General features: G+C 38.2%; 1 protein-coding gene across 2 annotated transcripts; it reads left to right on the top strand.

Moving 5' to 3' along the window:
• Positions 1-275: 275 nt before the first annotated feature.
• SRP19 (signal recognition particle 19) lies at positions 276-8,252 on the top strand. 2 transcript variants are annotated; one of them, XM_044657596.1, is made up of 5 exons: positions 276-369; positions 842-917; positions 6,869-6,940; positions 7,040-7,151; positions 8,029-8,252. In XM_044657596.1, exons 1-5 carry the CDS (start codon positions 332-334, stop codon positions 8,160-8,162), a joined length of 432 nt encoding a protein of 143 aa, XP_044513531.1. In that variant the 5' UTR covers positions 276-331; the 3' UTR covers positions 8,163-8,252. The 2 variants fall into 2 exon arrangements, with proteins under 2 accessions (XP_044513531.1, XP_044513532.1); XM_044657597.1 differs by lacking the exon at positions 6,869-6,940.
• Positions 8,253-18,702: the final 10,450 nt, after the last annotated feature.

Raw genomic sequence — 18,702 nt, forward strand, 5'->3', positions numbered from 1 at the left:
CAGCTCGAGCCAGATAGGCACGAACTAGGGGAACTATTGACGCGTCAAACTACTTCCTTGACTTCAGTGTTAACAGTCCGCTTAGTCCACAAGGGCTTTGATTGAACTACGTGTGCGTGGTTCAAAGAGGAGGCGTTCTCTTTTCCGAGCTCCATGGCAGCGCCCTTGAGCGACAGTTATAAGGACAAACGGGCCGAGGGAGATGGCGGAAATTGCGACTGTTTGGTAGGTGGGATTTCTCCCGGAAGGAAGTACTGTGAGCTCTCCGTCGACTGCGGGTACTTTTGGTATACTTGCCACCTGGAACTGGGGAACGTGAGTCCCTGGGAAGATGGCGTACGCAGATCGGTCTCCAGCGGACAAGGACAGGTAACTCCTTCGGTGGGTGCAGGGAACAGGAACGGCATCTTGGCACTCTTGAGCTTTTGGAAAGCTGGGAGCAGGAGCGAGCGATGGAGAACGGTTTTCGCGTTGTCCAGGGAAGAGAGCTTTCTTTGGACTCTTTTTCGGGGGAGTAGCTGCGAACCGAGCTGGAGGCCGAATCCTGGAGAACCCCCTCTCCCAAGCTCCCAGCCTCCTTCGAAGAATTCACTTGGGAAATCCATGAGGAAAAGCCCAGCCGTGTGGAGAACCCTTCAGTCCCCTAAGCCCTTTCCTCGGTCTCGCTTGTTTGGTTTCATTAGATGAATATTATAGTGGAAGGAGCCCAGCGCTGAACTGGGACAGTTTGGGCAGTTTCTTAGTCTCCTCTAAAAATATATGGTTGGATCGAATAATTCAGTCTCAAAAAGATTTGTTTCTATTCTATATTCTATATTATACCTTCTTTGCCCCCCCTTAGGTTCATTTGCATTTATCCTGCATATTTAAATAACAAGAAGACGATTGCAGAGGGAAGACGGATTCCAATTGACAAAGTAAGGGAAACTGGAGCTTAAGGGTGAGATATCCATTTAGTGAAAAGTGTTTCAGATGACTTTTTTTTTTTTTGCTTTCTTAAGCTTCTGAATAGGAAAACAGCAACTAAAAGACAGGGGTTTGCTTAATTTTTGAGAAACTGGAAAGTCTGACCTCTAGGTTTGTGGTTTTAAGACAATTTGAGGAGGCAGCTGGGTAGCTCAGTGGATTGAGAGCTAGGCCTAGAGACGGGAGGTCCTAGGTTCAAATCTGGCCTCAGAGGCTTCCCAGCTGTGTGACCCTGGCCAAGTCACTTAACTCCCATTTCCTATCCCTTACCACTCTTATGCCTTGGAGCCAATACACAGTATTGACTCCAAGATGGAAGATAAGGGCTTAAAAAAAATAAAATAAAACAATTTGAAATTGTTCATTTAAAAGGATTAGATAATATGCCTCTGTAATAGAGATGACAAAATTAAAATAATAATAGCTAACATTTATTAGTGGTGACTATGTGCCAGGCATGTTTTACAACACTTCTGGGATAGGTGCTGTCATTACTTTCATTTTACAGAAAAGGAAACTGAAGTATTTAGAGGTTACAAGACATGAACACAGCTAGTAAGAGCAGGGAACTAGATTTGACCTGATGATCCATTGAACTACCAAGCTGCTTCATAAACTTAGGTTTTATCTAGGAGCTAGCGTTTCTTTTGAAAAAGTGAATTTGACAGTCATGTGTTTTGGCATGCTGTGGAATTGCTGCCAGAGCTTGGAAGAAAAGTTCTTTTACATTACCAAATAAATTATACACTTAGGAAGATGCACATTTCTAAATGATAGTCTTCTGTTAAGAATTAGAGGTGATATTAGCCCTTGAGATGACTAAGAGAATTGAATTTATGGATTGAAGTCATAAAGTTAAGCTGGTAATACCCATTTCTAAATCTTCCCAATAGCTGAAAACACAATTGTATACAAAAAGGCAATATGAAAGAAAATATCCAGATACAGTTAAGATTAGATTTTTTTCCCTATAACTCAGTTAAGATTCTCACATTACCAGGATCCATTTTAATTGCCATTTAATAATTTTGTATCTGGAATATAAATTTTGAGAAGATAAAACACATAAACATCAATTTAAAAAAAGGTGAATTCACAACTAGTGAAAAAGAAATAAAAGCAGTTATTACATGCCACATTGACACACTAAGTAAAATGGATTAATATTAACAGAAATATTCCTAGAATAACAGAACAGGAAGTAACATACTTGATAAACTTATCTTAGAAAAAGAAATTGAACAAGGCATAAATTAACTCTCTAAGGAAAAATCCTCAGGTCCAGATGGATTTATAAGTAGATTCTACCAAACACATGAAGACCAATTAATTCCATTACTCTACAAACTTTTTTAAAAGATAAAGAAGGGATCCTACCAAATTCCTTTTTTTGTTACAAATTTAGTCTTGATATCTAAACTGGTGGAAAAGAAAACTACTAGGCTGATTTCACTAATGAATAATAATGTGAAAATTTAAATAAAATATTATTAACAAGGAAACCTCAGCAATATAGATATACACTATAACCAGGCTGGATATATACCAGGAATACAGAACTGGTTGAATATTAGGATAACTATAAGCATAACTAATAAATCATATACTTATTTAAATAGATTCAGAAAAGGCTTTTGGCAAAATCCAGCATTCATTCTTATAAGCGCTAGAAAGCATAGGAATAAATAGAAATTTCCTTATAATCTATCTGTGTTAAGTAAGAACAAGAATTATCTTTAATGGAGATAATCTAGAAGCTTTTCTTTTAATATCATAAGTGAAGCAAATTATTATTTTTTCCATTATTCCTTTTACCATCAGTACTTTAGTCAAGAAAAAGCTATTGCAATAAGGCAAAGAGAAATATACTTTTAGAGAACCTAATAGTAATGATAGGCAGATCTTCTGGTGAACAATTTGGAACAATTTATAGCCCTAAGAGCTATAGTAATGTTTATACCATTTGACCCAGCAATACTACTACTAGGTCTGTATCCCAAAGAGATCAAAGAAAAGGGTAAAGGAGACCTATTTGTATAAAAATATTTGTAGTAGTTTTTTTTTTTGGCAAAAAAAAAATTGGAAACTGAGAGGATGCCCATCAATTTGGGATTAAATGGATGAACAAGTTGTAATGGAATATTATTGAGCTATAAGAAATGAGCAAGATGGTTTCAGAAAATCCTGGGAAGGCTTATAGGAATTGATGCAAGTTGAAATGAGCACTGAACCAGGAGAACAATTTATACAGTAATGGACTCATGATGAAAAATGCTTTCTACCTCCAGATAGAGAGGTGATGGACTCAGAAAGCAGATTGAAGCATATTTTCTTCCCTTTATTTCCCTTTGGAAATAACTTATGAGGAAATTTGTATGCCTATACTTAGGTATTGAATTCTGTTTTTCTTTTCTTCTCAGTGAGTAGGAGAGAAAAAGGGAGGAAGGGAAGATTTTGGAACTGAAAATAAAATAGAATTTATATACACAAGCAAGAATTTAAAAATATTTTTAAAGAAAATAAATCCATCATGGTTGGTGCAACCAACCTGATAAAAATCAGTTCAACAATCTTGTATGTAGAATAAGATGTTGCATTAAGCACTAGAAATACAAAAAAGAAAAAGTCTATCTTCAGCATAAGTAGATCTTATATTTTACTGGGGTTGGGGAGATAACAGTAAAATAAAGAAAATGCAAGATAATTGATTTGAGAAGAGCGAGGGCACAAATAACTAAGGAGTTTGGGAAAGCCTTTATAGGAACTGGTATATAGGGCTGTCTTGAAAATAATAATAGTAATGATAACTAATGTTTATATATAATGCTTAAGTGCCATGTACTATGCTAAGTAATTTACAGTTATCTCATTTGATCCTCACAACAACTTTGGGAAATAGGTGCTATAATGATCCCCATTTTCTAGAGGAAGAAACTGAGGCACCAGGGTTTAAGTGATTTGCCACGTTCTCAGCTAATAAGTATCTGAGACTGGATTTGAACTTAGTGCTTCCTGATGGCTTTGGGTTTGACTACAGCACCACCTAACTGCCTGCCTCCCACCCCACTAAAAAAACAAACAGGGATTTCAAGAGACCAAATTGAGAAGGGAAGTGTATTCTAAATGTAGAGCATGGAAGTGAGAGATGGACTGCCAAGTTAGGAGAATAGCAAATAGGCTAGTTCAGTCAGTGTTGGTGAACTTATGACATGCATGCCAGAGGGGGTTGCTTCCTTTCCCCTCTCCAACTGTACCTGAGGACATTGCTCTCATCCCCCCCCACCCCTCTGCCCAGCAGCCCAAAGGTAGCACTTTCTCCCCTGTCTGGGTTAAGGAGGTGGCTCACATGCAGTGTGAAGGTTGCAATTTGGGCACTTGATCTTTAGAAGGTAACATCACTGGGGTGAGTTAACTGGAATATCTTGTGTGTAAAATGAAGGAGGAGTAATAGGAAATACATCATGAAAGGCAGCCAGATAATGAAGGGTCTGGATTAAATTTGCATTTGATCCTAGAGACAATGTGGAATCCCCGACAGTTTTGAATCAGAGTGACATGGCTACACCCATGCTTAATAAAGTAGGTTCATTGAATTTGATGAAACCTTAAAGGAAGTTTCCTAATCTAGTTCATTTTTCAGTTGAGGAAACAGACTCAAAGACTAAGTGATTTCATCAGGGTCACAGTATATAGTGGACATCAGAAGTGGAATTTGAACCCAGGTCTTCTGATTCCAGAGGTGGTATTTTTTTTCTACTGTGTGATAACTATGGGAAGGATAGAAGGGAAAAGAGAGACACTGGAAATAGGAACAAATCAGGAGGATATTGCATTAGTTCCAGTAAAAGTGACCTAACTTCCCATATCCAAATTAACTGGTTAACCTAGTTTTACTGGTTTTGTGAGGGCAGAGGAGGTGGATGTGAAAGAGAGACAAAAATGACAAGACTTGACAACTAATCTGGATGTGGGGAATTAGGGAGAGGTGAGGAGTTCAGGATAGCCAATTATAAATTTAAATAACTAGTGTAGTGATATGCTCAATAGAAATAGGAAAATTTGGAGGAAGGGTGGGTTTAGCAGGTGAAGATGAATTCCATTTGGAACATAAATGAGTTTTTGATACCTGTGGAAATCCAGGTAGAGATCTTAGCTGGCACTTAGTGACTCTAAATTGGAGGTAAGAGGGGAGATTAGGGCTATTCATGTAGATTTGGAAGCCATTTTCCTACAGATGGTAATTAAATCTGAGAGAATCCTAGAAAAAGTACAACACAGGACAGCCTTGGGGGACAGCTGTCATCTGGAGACTGGGCATGAATGATGTTCCTGAAGGAGTAATCAGAGAATTCACAAAGAACAGTGTCATGAAATTCAAGGAAATGGAGTATCCTGAGGGAGGGGATAGTTAACTATTGACAGCCGCCTTGAAGTCAGAGATGATTGCACTCATCGGAACTCATTAGAAAAATATTTACAAGTATTCTTGAAAAGAACTGTTTCAGACAGGTGGTGAGGTGCTGAAGTGAGAAGCCAGATTGAGAATTTTGAGAAGTGAGAGGTAGGAAATTGAGGTAGTGTGAGTGACATTTAAAAGTGTAATGGACTGGATGAGACATTGCAAGAGTTAAGCAAGCCTACAGGTGCAGCTGATAAATGGAACATAGAAGTTGACCCAGAGTGACAGTTGACCTCAGGGGCCAGGAATTCTGAGAGGTCCACCAGATCTTGGTGAAGCTTGGGGCACAGCCAAGGAGAGAGGAGTGAATTTTTGGGGCTGCAGACCTTTCAAGCTAATCCAGAGAGTTTTCCTGAGACTTTTGGGAAGACCAAACCATTCATTTGATCTACTGCTATTCCTTTACCCAGTGGAGAACCTGAACAACCATTTTCTTCATTTTGGGCCAAGAGGCCAGGACTCCTGGGATCTAAACAATCTTGCTTTGAACCTTGATGTCTACATTTCCCTCTTTAGCTAGTGGTAATAGGAGTTTTACTGGGGTCAGATAAACTGGGCTTTGGAGATCTCTGAAGAAATATCTGTTACTACCCTGCCCTGGGAAAGATAGAGAATAGGATTTAGGGAATCACCTTACTCCCTTTCCCTGATAATCTTTTCCTTTACCCCTCAAAGTATTTCATTCCTGAATAAACCCTTGTTGAGAGATACTAGTCAGATCTGGACAGCAACTGATTTGGGAGGGAGACTAAATCCTTGTGGGTTGTGGGTAGAAGGTGGACTGCTCTCCATTTTGAACTGCCATCAACATTAGGGGAATGGGGAGGCTTGAGTAAATATAACACGGTTCTGAGTAATTGTCAGGGTTCTTTTGGGGCTCATTCATTAGACAACATCTCCCTTTAACTTCTCAACCCTAACTTGTCCATATTGGGGAAACCCCACTCATGTAGCAACCCCAGGTGACTCCCTAGTAAGGAGGGGTGGTGTGAGTAGCTTTGGCCCATAACCATTCAGTCAGGGGGTTATCTGAACACACCCCAACTATCTGCTGCCCCCCTTCTTACAAAAGTGTTGTGGTTTTTGAAAGTGGGGGAGACCTGGATATATTTATAGGAAGATTATCTGTTAAGCAGGAAGAAAGTGAGTGGTGAAAGGGATTTAAAGAGTATAGAAAGTTTAGAATAGCTACTGTGGGGTTCATTCATGGTAGTTAAGGATTGCCTTGGAGCAATAAGAAACCAGTTGAAATTAGATTAGTATTTGTAGTTGGGACCTATGCGGTATGGTTGGTTGACTTCACCATTGGTGGATCCTAGAATTGGAGGACCCTTTGGGGGTAATGCAGTTACTAACAAAGTTAGTAACTTTGAGCTGTGATTGGATTTTTCAGCTAAAGAGCAAACTTTTTTTTTTTTTTTTTTAATACAAAAACTATTTCAGGCTGTTGAAAACCCTACAGCTACAGAAATCCAAGATGTGTGTCTGGCAGTTGGACTTAATGTACATATTGAGGTATAGTAAAATTCCTTAGTACTTAATTTACTCCTTTCATTGATTGATGTCACATTGTCATTTGAAACAAAATAAGTGCTTTTCTGTTTTGGATCCTAGAAAAATAAAATGTACTCCAGAGAGTGGAATCGTGATCTTCAATATAGGGGCAGAGTACGGGTCCAACTAAAGCAAGAAGATGGCAGCCTATGCCTTGTACAGTTCCCATCACGTAAGTCATAAGGTTTTTGGGGATTTTTTTTTTTGGTGAATTACTAGTAAGACTTTAGAGTGAAGTTTGAGTGTATTACTGGTCTTGTGACCATATCGTATCTATTTTTACAAAGCTTTAATATGAGCTTTCTTTTTGAAAGCATATAAAAATTTCTGCAGAAGAGAGGCAAGGGCTAGGCGATTAGAGTTAAATGACTTCCCCAGGGTCACATAGCTAGAATATATCTTGAAGCTACCTAGTTGCCTCTACCTATTAAATGTTAAAAGAAAAGAAGTGAGAGATAGTGTTTAAATATGTCTTAAGACCACTTTTAGTCTTATCCAAGGTGACACAGACAGTAAGTTTTAGAGAAAGGCCTTGAATCTAGGCCATCCTACCTGTAAAAGGCAACTCAGTTCAGGAGTAAAGCACAAGCTGAAAAAGGAATCACATAGACAGATAGATGAATTAAGAATTAACTATAGATAATAAACAGTGATTTCTGTTTACAAATCTGAAAAATCAGCATCATATGACATGACAGTCATAGGACACTTGCATAATAGATCTCCTTGATTCTGGTTCTAACTCAAGATATGGGATATAAATTCAATAATCTTGCAGTCTTGAAGCTGAAATTAAAGTATGCAAGCTTGTTTTAGAGCTTCTTATCTATTTTAATATTATATTGGGCCTTTATTTACTAAAACTCAATACTACCCTGCCTCTACACATTTATGCAATTAAATTGACCTGTTGTTAGTTTACTATCTTTAATTTGATTTTTTTTTAATGCAAACTATTTTGTTGGTTTGAGGGCCTTTTTTTTTTTAATAACTTCATAGTTCATGTTTTGTCTTATAAACATGAACTAAGGCTAACTTCTGTTTTCTAGGAAAGTCAGTAATGTTGTACGCAGCTGAAATGATTCCTAAGCTAAAAACAAGGACACAAAAAACAGGAGGTGGTGATCAAAGTCTTCAACAAGGAGAGGGAGGTAAAAAAGGAAAAGGGAAGAAGAAGAAGTGATCCATTGAGTCATATGATTGCTGAATATGTCAGTCCTACAAAAGAAAAGGATGATTTGCTCCTGAAGTGAGTGATTTTGAAAAGGGAAACTTCACTTAACTGGAATATGTATGTTTGCTCCTCAACTTCAGCTGAACAGTCAGCCAACGTGAGTTCATGAAATAAAATAATTGGTATTGGAAAGTTGCATCTAGCCTTTATATAGCATGAAGCCGGAAGAAGTCTTTTGCAGGCCATCACTAACTTGTTGGAGAAATATGTATGTATCTATAAATTTAAGTCATTACTCAGTGGGCTATTACAACTTTTAAGTCATTTGCTCTCCTGTATTGTTTATCATGCTATGTGTCTCAGATTAGAAGAAAAGTCATCTTTTCTGAATGTATTCTGTTTGAATTAAACAGATTCATCATCTTTAATTTACAATCTCTCTAACTTTTGTTAATGTTTAAGTTAATGAAATAAAAGATTTGAAATTGATTTTTGAATCTTTCTGCTATGAAGGAATTATTTAGCATCCCATAGAGATTAATTGAAGAAAGTAGACAATGAAGCCAGGGTGAAAGTCAAAGCATATTGAAGATGGTTATATAAAACTGCTTTGGGATTTATGTATATAGCTTTCCTGTTGCTGTAATAGAATTTTGCTGTGATGTATACTATTATGATACACAGGAAAACTACAAACTTTCTGTTGACTGGTTTTCTGTAAATAGAAAGCGTTAAATTACAACATCTCATTAGAGTTTTGACACTATTTGAGTTTTGCTCCTTTGAGTTAGAAGCAACTAGACAGTTGGTATTTAGACATTAATTAGTCCAACTTCATTTTACTGCTGAAGAAACTGAGTACCAAAGACGTAACTGGAGGAAGAAAGAAACCTAGCTGCTTAGACTTACTGATACAAGGAAGTAGCAAAGATGGGATCTGAAACCATGTTTTCTGATGGCATCTAGATAACAGTATTCTTTTCATAACTTTATGTTGCCTGTGCTTCTGAAGTAACAGTAAAATAGAATTTCAATTCCATTTTGAGATTCATAGAGACTAAAGCTACAGAGCCTGGAGCAGAAAATGTTTGAGCAAATTAAATAGATTCATCAAGTTAGCCAACTCCATCTTCTAGACCAGGGACTAGAACGTATGACTCTTTTTGCAGGAGCCATAAAGTCAATTTTTTTTTTAGGCGCTGTTATAGGAGCGTGCACTGTGAGCACCGTACAGCTCTCATGAAATTAATTTTTAAAAATGTGGCGTTTATGGCTCTCACAGCCAAAAAGGTTGCCAACCCTGTTCTAGACCTATTATAATGCTCTAAAAGACTTGAACCTGTGGTTCTTGCTTCATTTTGGGAGGGATACCTTGGGGCCCAAGATGGATAGTTTGAGAACTATTGCTTACAAATGTTTATAATTCATTCTTTCTATATAGTATAGCTATCACTTATATATCACTTATAGTTATCACATCGCAGGCATTAGGGCTTTGTCCCCACAATCTGGAAAATACATGCAACATTTTTCCTTTTACTTTTATGGGATGTTATAGTACCTTATTGTAAAATTTAGGTTAAGTGTTTGGTCATATGTAGGTCAATGTTAACATTTCTAGTCTTTGTGTATTATCTGTTGCCTTTCATTCTTTTTGCAAACTTGAAACTTTTTTCTTATTTTAACTTTAAAAAAGAAATGGTGTATATTTATGGTTTTAAGAGATAAAGTATGTTGATATTAATTAATACTATATATATATTTTATGAATTTCTAAGTTTCTAAAGTTTTTGTGTCATCTGCTGGCCTTTGTGAGTCATCTGTGGTTTCTGCAAAACTCCCTAAAAATTCTCATTTGATTTTTTTTTTGTGCCAACCTGCAGTTTATAAGAACTGTAATGGGAAAAGTCGCAATGTGAAAGGGATACTATATTTTAAAAATTGACCATTTTATATAATCAGCAGTAATTAAAAGTGTCAGAACTGATAAAACAGAGTCTCCTGATCAACACAGTTTGGTTTGGTAGAATGTAGTGTAAAGTACAGGAAATCCAAAACACATTTTTTGTTTGTTTTTTTTTTTTTGGTAAAAGTTTCTAGAACCAAAGTTTAAAAAATGTCATCCTGTTCTTCCTTAAGCAAAAATTTCAGCATTCCCTTCTTTTTGGGTACAAAATAAATGTATTTCTCCTGCAGAAAGTGAGAAAAAAAAAAAGATGTTTTTTAGGTTCTGATTTTCTTGCTTTCCATTTCTTTTACCACAACCCTTTGTTGGGTAAATCAAATACTGATCTGTACTTAACCTAAGAAAGGCAGGATAATACAGTGAAGAAAGTACTGGATTGTATTCTGAGGACCAAGGTTCAAATTCTTGATCATTCACTTAGTGAACTTGAGCACTCATTTCACCTCTCAAGGCCTCAATTTTTCATCTATAAAGAAGATATTGGATTAAATGGACCCTAAGGTCCCTTCCAATTCTAAATGCATTTTTTATCTCCTTTAAAAGATAAGTAATTATAACATGCACAAAATATAGTTGAAGCCTTGAGAGTTTAACAATGTTTTATATATGAATCCCTAAGGATTACTGTAAATAACCTTGATTGAATTAACAAGTTTTCTGCTATAAGTCCTTGTCTTGTACTTAATATTTGTACTTAATAACTATTTCAGAGAATCTTCATTTGTTCCCTTCCAGTCACCACCAAAACAAATGAGTTTGTTATGTGACTTTTAAAAAAATAAATGGTATTTAGAAAGGGTCAGTTTTTGACAAGTAAGATTTTCATTTCTCATTTTCTCATTTCAAAGAATTTAGGCCACAAAAAGTAGCAAATATGCAAGTAACAAAAGTTCTCATGATTGACTTAAGAAGTACTCTTAGTTAGAAGCTTCTTAGTTATCTACTCCTGTGTAATATCATCCTAAAGATGATGAGTTCAGCTTCTTGATTATATGCTTTTGAAGAACTTGTGGATGATAGAATAGCAAAAGTGTGGTAAAATCTAGATTAATTGCAATGTTTATGGGACCATAGTGGGGATAGGGGAAGAAATAGTTAATTGGATTTCCCAGGTAATTCAGGAAAAACATAAAAAACATTTATTTTTCACTTGTTTTAGAATATCTTTCTAAAATGTGTTATGTTAGACCACTTTTCTACTTTAACAGTTATAAGACGGATATATAATTAAACTGAAGACATCATCAGAGTAAATATAAATAATGACCTTTCAGTATTATGTAGTTTGCAATTTCTTTCTCTTTTTTTTTTTTAAATCCTTACCGTGTATTGGCTCCAAGACAGAAGAGTGGTAAGGGCTTAGCATTGAGGGTCAAGTGACTTGCCCTGAGTATTATATTCAATAATCTGGGAAGAGATGGATGCTCCTTTGAGTGACAGGGATGGCAGTTGAGAGACTCGGAATGTTCCCAGGTGCTGTGAGCCAGGGGCAAACGTCGGTTAGCCTCACCCTATAAATACCCCTCACAGCCACTTTGAGGGAGGTCTCTGGACTGAGAAGTCTCTGGTCTCTGAAGTCTCAGGACTCAGAGGCTGAGAACTGGAGATCACAGATCTCTGCCAACCTCGGTGGTTCAATCTGGGGAGTGGGTGGCTGGAAGGGTGATTTGAAGGGTGGTTGAAGGATTGCCGGTTGGTTTAAGAAGAGGAGGGTAGGAATAAACCTGAATCTGTTTCCTGATAGATTGTGAGAGCTGAGAGAATGAAGACCATCTATACATCTGCAGCAATAGCCTCCCTATTATCTGGCTTGGCTGTGGCCAGTTCCTGCCTGAGATAGAGGGAGAGGTGAAATCTCCAGCCTCCACCTGATCAATAGCCTCCAGTCCTAATTGTTAGTCTTTAGATAATAGATCAATAGGGTTTCCAATCCCCAATCCTTGTTAAGGATAACCTTGTTATCCCTTCCCTATTTATAGATAAAAGAGTGTTCAGTACCTTCCTGAGTGGTCTTTCTATCATGGCCCTTGGGAAGGGAGTCAAACACAGTCAGATCCTGAACATTATCCAAGGCAGATCAATAGCCTAATACTAGTTTATCCCTGGAAAGGTTACCCCATCTATCTAACCTCTAGGGTCCTACTTGGGCAGCTGTTAGAGAGAAGGGGATAACTTACAATAGCAGTCAGGGTGACGGGAGTAGGTGTTCCTCCCCGCCAACTGCAGCTAAGGAGATAGATACAGGTCATCACCATCATTATACATCTATATCTCCCTTGTACCCTATATTCCTATAACGAGACACAGCTAGGAAGTGTCTGAGGCCAGATTTGAACCAGGCTCTAGGTCTGGCTCTCAATCCACTGAGCCATCCAGCTGCCCCCTGCTGTTTCTTTAAATTGTTTTAAATAGTCTTCTAGTCAAAAATGCATAGAAACTAATTAGTTTTCCTTAACTGACTTTTTTTAAACAAAGGATGACTACTGAGAGGACAGATCTATTTAGAAATGAAGATGATATAAAAACATTAAAATAAACATGATTGGGTCTTAGAGCCCTTAGATTCTATCATCAATTAAGGATCAAGTATTAGATTTGAAGGAAAAAATATAGTAGATATGAAAATTTTTATCCCACCACCCTGATTTAAACAATTTAGGTAAATAAAGTCAAAAAGCCAACTTTCTCCAAGTCAAGGTAGAATTTTAGAGTTTATTGGAAAAGGGCCAAATCTCCCATATAAACCTGGAATCTCGCACATGTTACATAGTTGGTCCCCAGTGAGAGACAAAGCCAGGCAGCAGAGACCTGGTTTATATACTAGGACAGTAATAAAGTGAATATTTCCAAACAAAGTTGATGACTTATAAGACAGCATCATGCTTTTAGAAACTTACCCAACTACAAAGCTGATTGGTTAGTTCATGAGAACCCATATCTGTCTAAAGGTCAAATCATTAATTTATTATTAAGAAAAATTATTAAGAAAAGAGTGATGACTGTTTCCTCAGACTCATCTGATCTAGGGAGAGGATGGTTATTTCCAAATAGGGAAGGGTGTGCATACTTGTATGCACCATATTGGGACATGATGCAGCATATTGGGATATGAAGCTCAGATGGTCAATAACTTTTGAAGGGGAAGTACAAATTTAGGGAAGGGTTGGAAATCCTCTTAGAAGCAGTTTTTATGCTCTAGTTAGAAATCTTTATAAAAATCATGAATTCTACTAATTGTAATTAAGATTATAATGGAATTATACTAATCACTTTAGAATCACAATATTGATTATCTTAAACCTATCACTATCACTAAAATCCAATCAAGTATAAGGGGGTAGGGTCTATCTTCCCCACATAGGTAAGGTTAGGTGGATTTTTAGACACTTAGATGAAATAGTCCTTAGGGCCAGTTATCAGAAGTCCTTAGGCTTGGGAAGGCTTCCAGGTAGAAACTGACAAGTTACCACTCTTGTAAATCAGGGTTTTATTTAAACTAGGACAGGTAGGGGAAGGGGAGTGGGATGATCTAACTGGTTATTAAAACTAATTCCTCCCACCAAAGTCCAATAAGTTTGAATAGATGTTAACTACACTGCATCTCTCTCCCTACAGATCCCAGCTACCTGTACAATCTCCTAACCAGAATCCTCTCCTCTCCCCCACACTTGCTAATAATCCAAGTAAGGGAAAGCTGGAAGATACACAGGTCCACTGGGTCAAAAGGGAGATGTCTCACAAACAGTTGTCCTCTGGGTTTGGCAGGAGTCCAGTAGAATCACAGCAGAAGCAGGTATAGATCCAATAAGAAGGGGACACAGTCCACCTGTGGAGTTTAAAACCAATCTCTACCACTTCTCAGAAGATAAAAGGCTTGTCCACCCACACTATCTTTTCCTCCAGAGCAAGTCCAAAACCCAGCAGTTTTGGGTTCTAGAATTTTTTCTCTTGTCTCTGTCTTGGTACTTCCTACTTTCTCTCTGATTTCCCTATAAGAGATTCAAGAAAACTTGAAATTACTCAGGATTATTTTTTTGTGGCAAAAACATGCAAGCACAATGGTGGTAACTCCTAGTAAAGAGTAATTCTCTAAAAACCAACCTATATAGGAACACCAAGGTTGAGCTGTGTCCCTAATAACAGTGTAGGCCTTGCTCTCTATTTTATGTCAGTTCAACAGAAGACAGATTATTATACATACACACACATACATATGCTCACCAACTAGGAAGACCTGGGTTCAAGTCCCAGGTATGGGATTTATACAAGCTCTAATCTTGGAACTCTTAACTTTTCAGTGTAATTCCCTCTCTGGATCAATGGATGTTTTCTCACCACAAGTTATTTACATAGGTGAATGTAAGACAGCAAAAACAAGGGCTTATGTGGCAGAGACTGTGCTAAGCACTAAGGATACAAAAGTTAGGCAAAAACAATCTCTACCCTCAAGGAGCTCACATACGAGATTTATACAGGATGAATTGATGATAATCTCAGAAGGAAAATTTCCTGCAGAAGTTAGAATTTGAGCTTGAAGGAAGTTAGGAACTAGAGACTTGGGGAAGAGGATTCCATACATGGAGAACTAATGAAAGGTATGTGAATAGCAAGAAGGCCTATGTCACTGGATCACAAAATACATGGAGTAAAATCTAAGAAAACTGGAAAGGTAGGAAGAGGCCAGGTTATGATAGCCTTTAAAAGTTAGGGGGATTTTATATTCGAACCTCAAGGTGATAGCAGCAACAAACTCCAACAAAGAGTATTGAGTAGAAGATTGACATTCAGGTGCAGGAAGATCACTTCCACAGAGAAGAGAAGAAACTTGAGGCAGGGAGTTCCTCAAATGCTACTGTGATAGTCCAGGTGTGAGGTGATGAACCTCTACTACAGTGGCTATTGTATCAAGACTTGGCAACAGATTGGTTTAGGGGAGTGGGGGATGAGCGGGACAAAGCTCAGGATGACACAAAGCATTGTAACAGCACTCTGAAAGAAGTTACTGAATATGGAAAAATGAAGACCAGAAATCCCAAGCTTCACTTCCTTTAAGAAGTATCTAGTCTTGGGTCTGAAATATCTGGTCCAGGTGGTGGCTGCTGTGAAATCTTCATAAAAATAACTGTCTCATTGTAAAGAGTAGTAGAACCAGAGTAGCATCACATCTAAGGGAGAGTCAAGACAACAGTTTCTGGACAGTTATAGATTTCCATCATAGAATTATCCCATACCATTGTTCACCTGGTGTTTCTTCATCTATAAGCAAGGACCTCTGTTTCCTTGGGATAACTGTAGGAAGGGCAATTGGGTGGAAAAATTTGTCCAATTAGAGGCCTCTGAGGAACTGCCTCTTTTCTGCAGGGGCTGGGAAAGCAAGCCACTGTGCAACAATGTTGCCCCTTGTTTCTTGAAGCCCTCCATAGAGAGGAGGTATCGAATCATCACCGGATATTATTATTACAGAGGGCAATTAATAAGCCAAAGGCTAGTACTTAACTCATTTGGAACCTGTGTCTGCAACTATTCATCTGCTGCTAGATCCAACATCTCTGTGGGAGTTATACTCCCACAGGTCCAGGGTCTTGAGGAGGTGGGATGGCGTGGGTACGTTAAGACGAATGAGAGACAGTCTGAATTTCAGCCAGGCAGGCATCATGAATGTCTCTGCTCTGCCTTGAGTAAGGTTTATTTTTATACACTTTGAGATCACACATAATGTTGGCATGGAAATTTTTCAACATACATTTTTCTTGAAGACAATACTTTAACTTTGTTGCTAACAACTTTTCACTCCTTAGCAACCCTCAACATTTCTCAAAGGTAGGTTTAATTGTCTCCTTGACTATGAGATGGAGAGCACAGTTCGGGAGGTACTGGCTTTTGAAGACAGTTTCTCCATTTTTCATCCATTGTATCAAAGATGGGGGGGGATGGGGGGAGGCTTATTGTTTCTGGTTTCTCATTAGTAAGCTTCTGGTATGGGAATGGAAAATCCAGGTGCAGTTTGTTGGAGTTTAAAATCTTAAACATTAACTTATTTGCTGGTTTGTTGTGAAGTGACTTCTTGGGGAATTTCTGTATTATTACATGTAAAGGTGGGAATTTCCTAAGAGTCTGTAGGGGGCCTGTAAAAGCTCTAATAATAGCCTATAATGTTCTTCTGTATTTCCCTGGGCTTGAGTGGGTATATTGATCACAATAATTCTAATAATAAGGAGTGTTAGTAACTGAGAAGAGTCACATGGGGTTATCTGAGTGAGAGGTTTCCATCCTTCCTGAGGCTGCCATGCACTTCCTTGAGGTCTCCCTTGTGACCATGTCAGAAAGGGTGGGTTTTGATGGCCCCTGGCACATCTCTTCCTACTCTGACACTTCTGGGGTCTATTCCACTGCCTACTCTTCCAGGCCAATTGCTACCTCCTCCAGATATGGTGCTCAGGTGTCCCCACCCCTTTCCTGTACTGGAGTAGGAAAATTGTCACTCCTGAGACCTAATTGTTCCCCTGCCAGGGTAGAACTCTGCCATAAGCCTGAGTGATATGTCACCACTGTTGGGATCTAAACTGTTTCCCTATGCCTGGGGCTAAGCATTGCATCAGACTTGAGCTAAGTTGTACCTGCCACTGCTGGGGCCTGACTGGAGGATCACTGCCCCTATCCCTGGCTGCTAGTGCTCCCTTGTACAGGAATGAAATGTGTGCTGCTGTGTCTGAATCAGAGCCTTGCCATGTCCCTGAGCTGCCAGTGCCCTCTGTGCTAGGGTAGTAGTAGTATTGCACCTCCGAGGGATTCTATTTTGGATTGGATAGCCTTGGATTCCTCTTCTTCATGGGGTCATTCCATTGTAGGAAATTCCTTCCCTGAGGAACTCCTGACAAGTCAAAACTCAAACTTGACTTCAGGGCAGCATATGTGTGTTCAGGAAAAAAAAGACAATGGTCACTGTATACTCTGCTCTGGTTGGACTACATCTAGACTACTATATTTTGTTCTGGGAACCACAGTTTAGGAAAGACCTTTATCATTTGTAGTATATGCAGAGGAGAGCAATTGGAATTTACAAGGACCTTGAGTTCGGGTCATTAGGATAAGTAGAAACTGGCAGTGTTTAGTCTGGAAAAGACTCAGCAGGAAGAGATAGCTTTCCAACTGTATGAAGGCTTTCATGAGACAAAGGCCTTGTTTTGTTTATCCATAGAGGGCAGCACCCAGGAGTAATGGTGGCAAATAGGCAAATTTTGGTTTGATGTCAGGAAAAAATTCCTACTGTTTCAAGTTATCCTAGAGTGAAATAGGCAGTTTTTGGAAGTTGTTCCCCTTTCTCCTCTCTCTCATGAAAAGCCTTGCTGTCAGTTATGTCATAAAGGAGATTCTTTTTTGGGTAAGAATAGTTCCATTCCAAATCTAGAATTCTGTGATTCACAATGACATGTAAGATAAAGATATATTTCTCCATTTATTTTGTGTAATGTTAAGATGGAATCCGGTAAAAATGGCATCATAATTTGATTTTTCCACATTTTTCCACATACTGGCAACACCAATGCTTTTGTTTAGTGAGGGGCTCCTACCAAAGAAGATCCCAAACCCTCTATCACTTTAATCCTAGAGAGTTACATAAGGCTCAGGAAGTTAAATGACATGTGCATGGTCACACAATAAGTGTCAGAGACAGAATTTGCATGTGGGCCTTTATGACTTCAAGGCTCTGTATCCAGAGCCCAATCTACCTACTTAAAAAGAACATTAGGGGGCAGCTGGGTAGCTCAGTGGATTGAGAGCCATGCCTAGAGATAGGAGGTCCTAGGTTCAAATCTGGCCTCAGACACTTCCCAGCTGTGTGACCCTGGGCAAGTCACTTGACCCCCATTGCCTAACCTTACCAATCTTCCACCTATAAGTCAATACACAGAAATTAAGGGTTTAAAATTAAAACAAAACAAAACAAAAAAAGAACATTATCTGTAGTTTGAGTGTAATAATAATAGCACTTATAATCTAGAGTTATTGGGAGTATAAAATGAAATATACTCTTTGAAAGTGCTTTGCAAACCATAGATAGTATTTAATATACCCTTTGACCCAGTAATACCACTACTACAAGGTCTGTATCCTAAAGAGATTTTTTTTTAAAATAAGGGAAAAGGACCTATATGTACACAAAATATTTTTAACAGCTCTTTTTGAGGTGGCAAAGAATTGGCAATTGAGAGGATGAACAATTGGAGAATGAACAAGTGGCATATGATTGTGATGGAATACTATTGAACTAATAAAAAATGTTGAGCGGGGAGAAAAACTTGATGCAAACTGAAATGAGGAGAAACAGGAGAACATTGAACACCATAACAGCAGTATAGTTATTTTCAGAAATACAATGATCCAGAACTCGCTCATAAAACGGAAGCAAATAGCAGAGTGGATTAGAAACCAAAATCCTACCATATGTTGTCTACAAGAAACACATATGAGACGGGTGGACATACACAAGTTTAAGGTTCAGGGCTTGAGCAAAATCTTTTGGGCGTCAAATGAGAAAAAGAAGGCAGGAGTGGCTATTATGATTTCTGACAAAGCCAAAGT

This window comes from Gracilinanus agilis, chromosome 1 (assembly GCF_016433145.1).
Source record: "Gracilinanus agilis isolate LMUSP501 chromosome 1, AgileGrace, whole genome shotgun sequence".
Classification (NCBI taxonomy): domain Eukaryota; kingdom Metazoa; phylum Chordata; class Mammalia; order Didelphimorphia; family Didelphidae; genus Gracilinanus; species Gracilinanus agilis.

Excerpts from the sequence above, each read along its gene's own strand:
- SRP19 (XM_044657596.1), top strand. The coding sequence starts at position 332 with ATGGCGTACGCAGATCGGTCTCCAGCGGACAAGGACAG. Across the intron at positions 370-841 it reads TCTCCAGCGGACAAGGACAG|GTTCATTTGCATTTATCCTG; the intron begins GTAACTCCTTCG and ends GCCCCCCCTTAG. Across the intron at positions 6,941-7,039 it reads GACTTAATGTACATATTGAG|AAAAATAAAATGTACTCCAG; the intron begins GTATAGTAAAAT and ends TTTGGATCCTAG.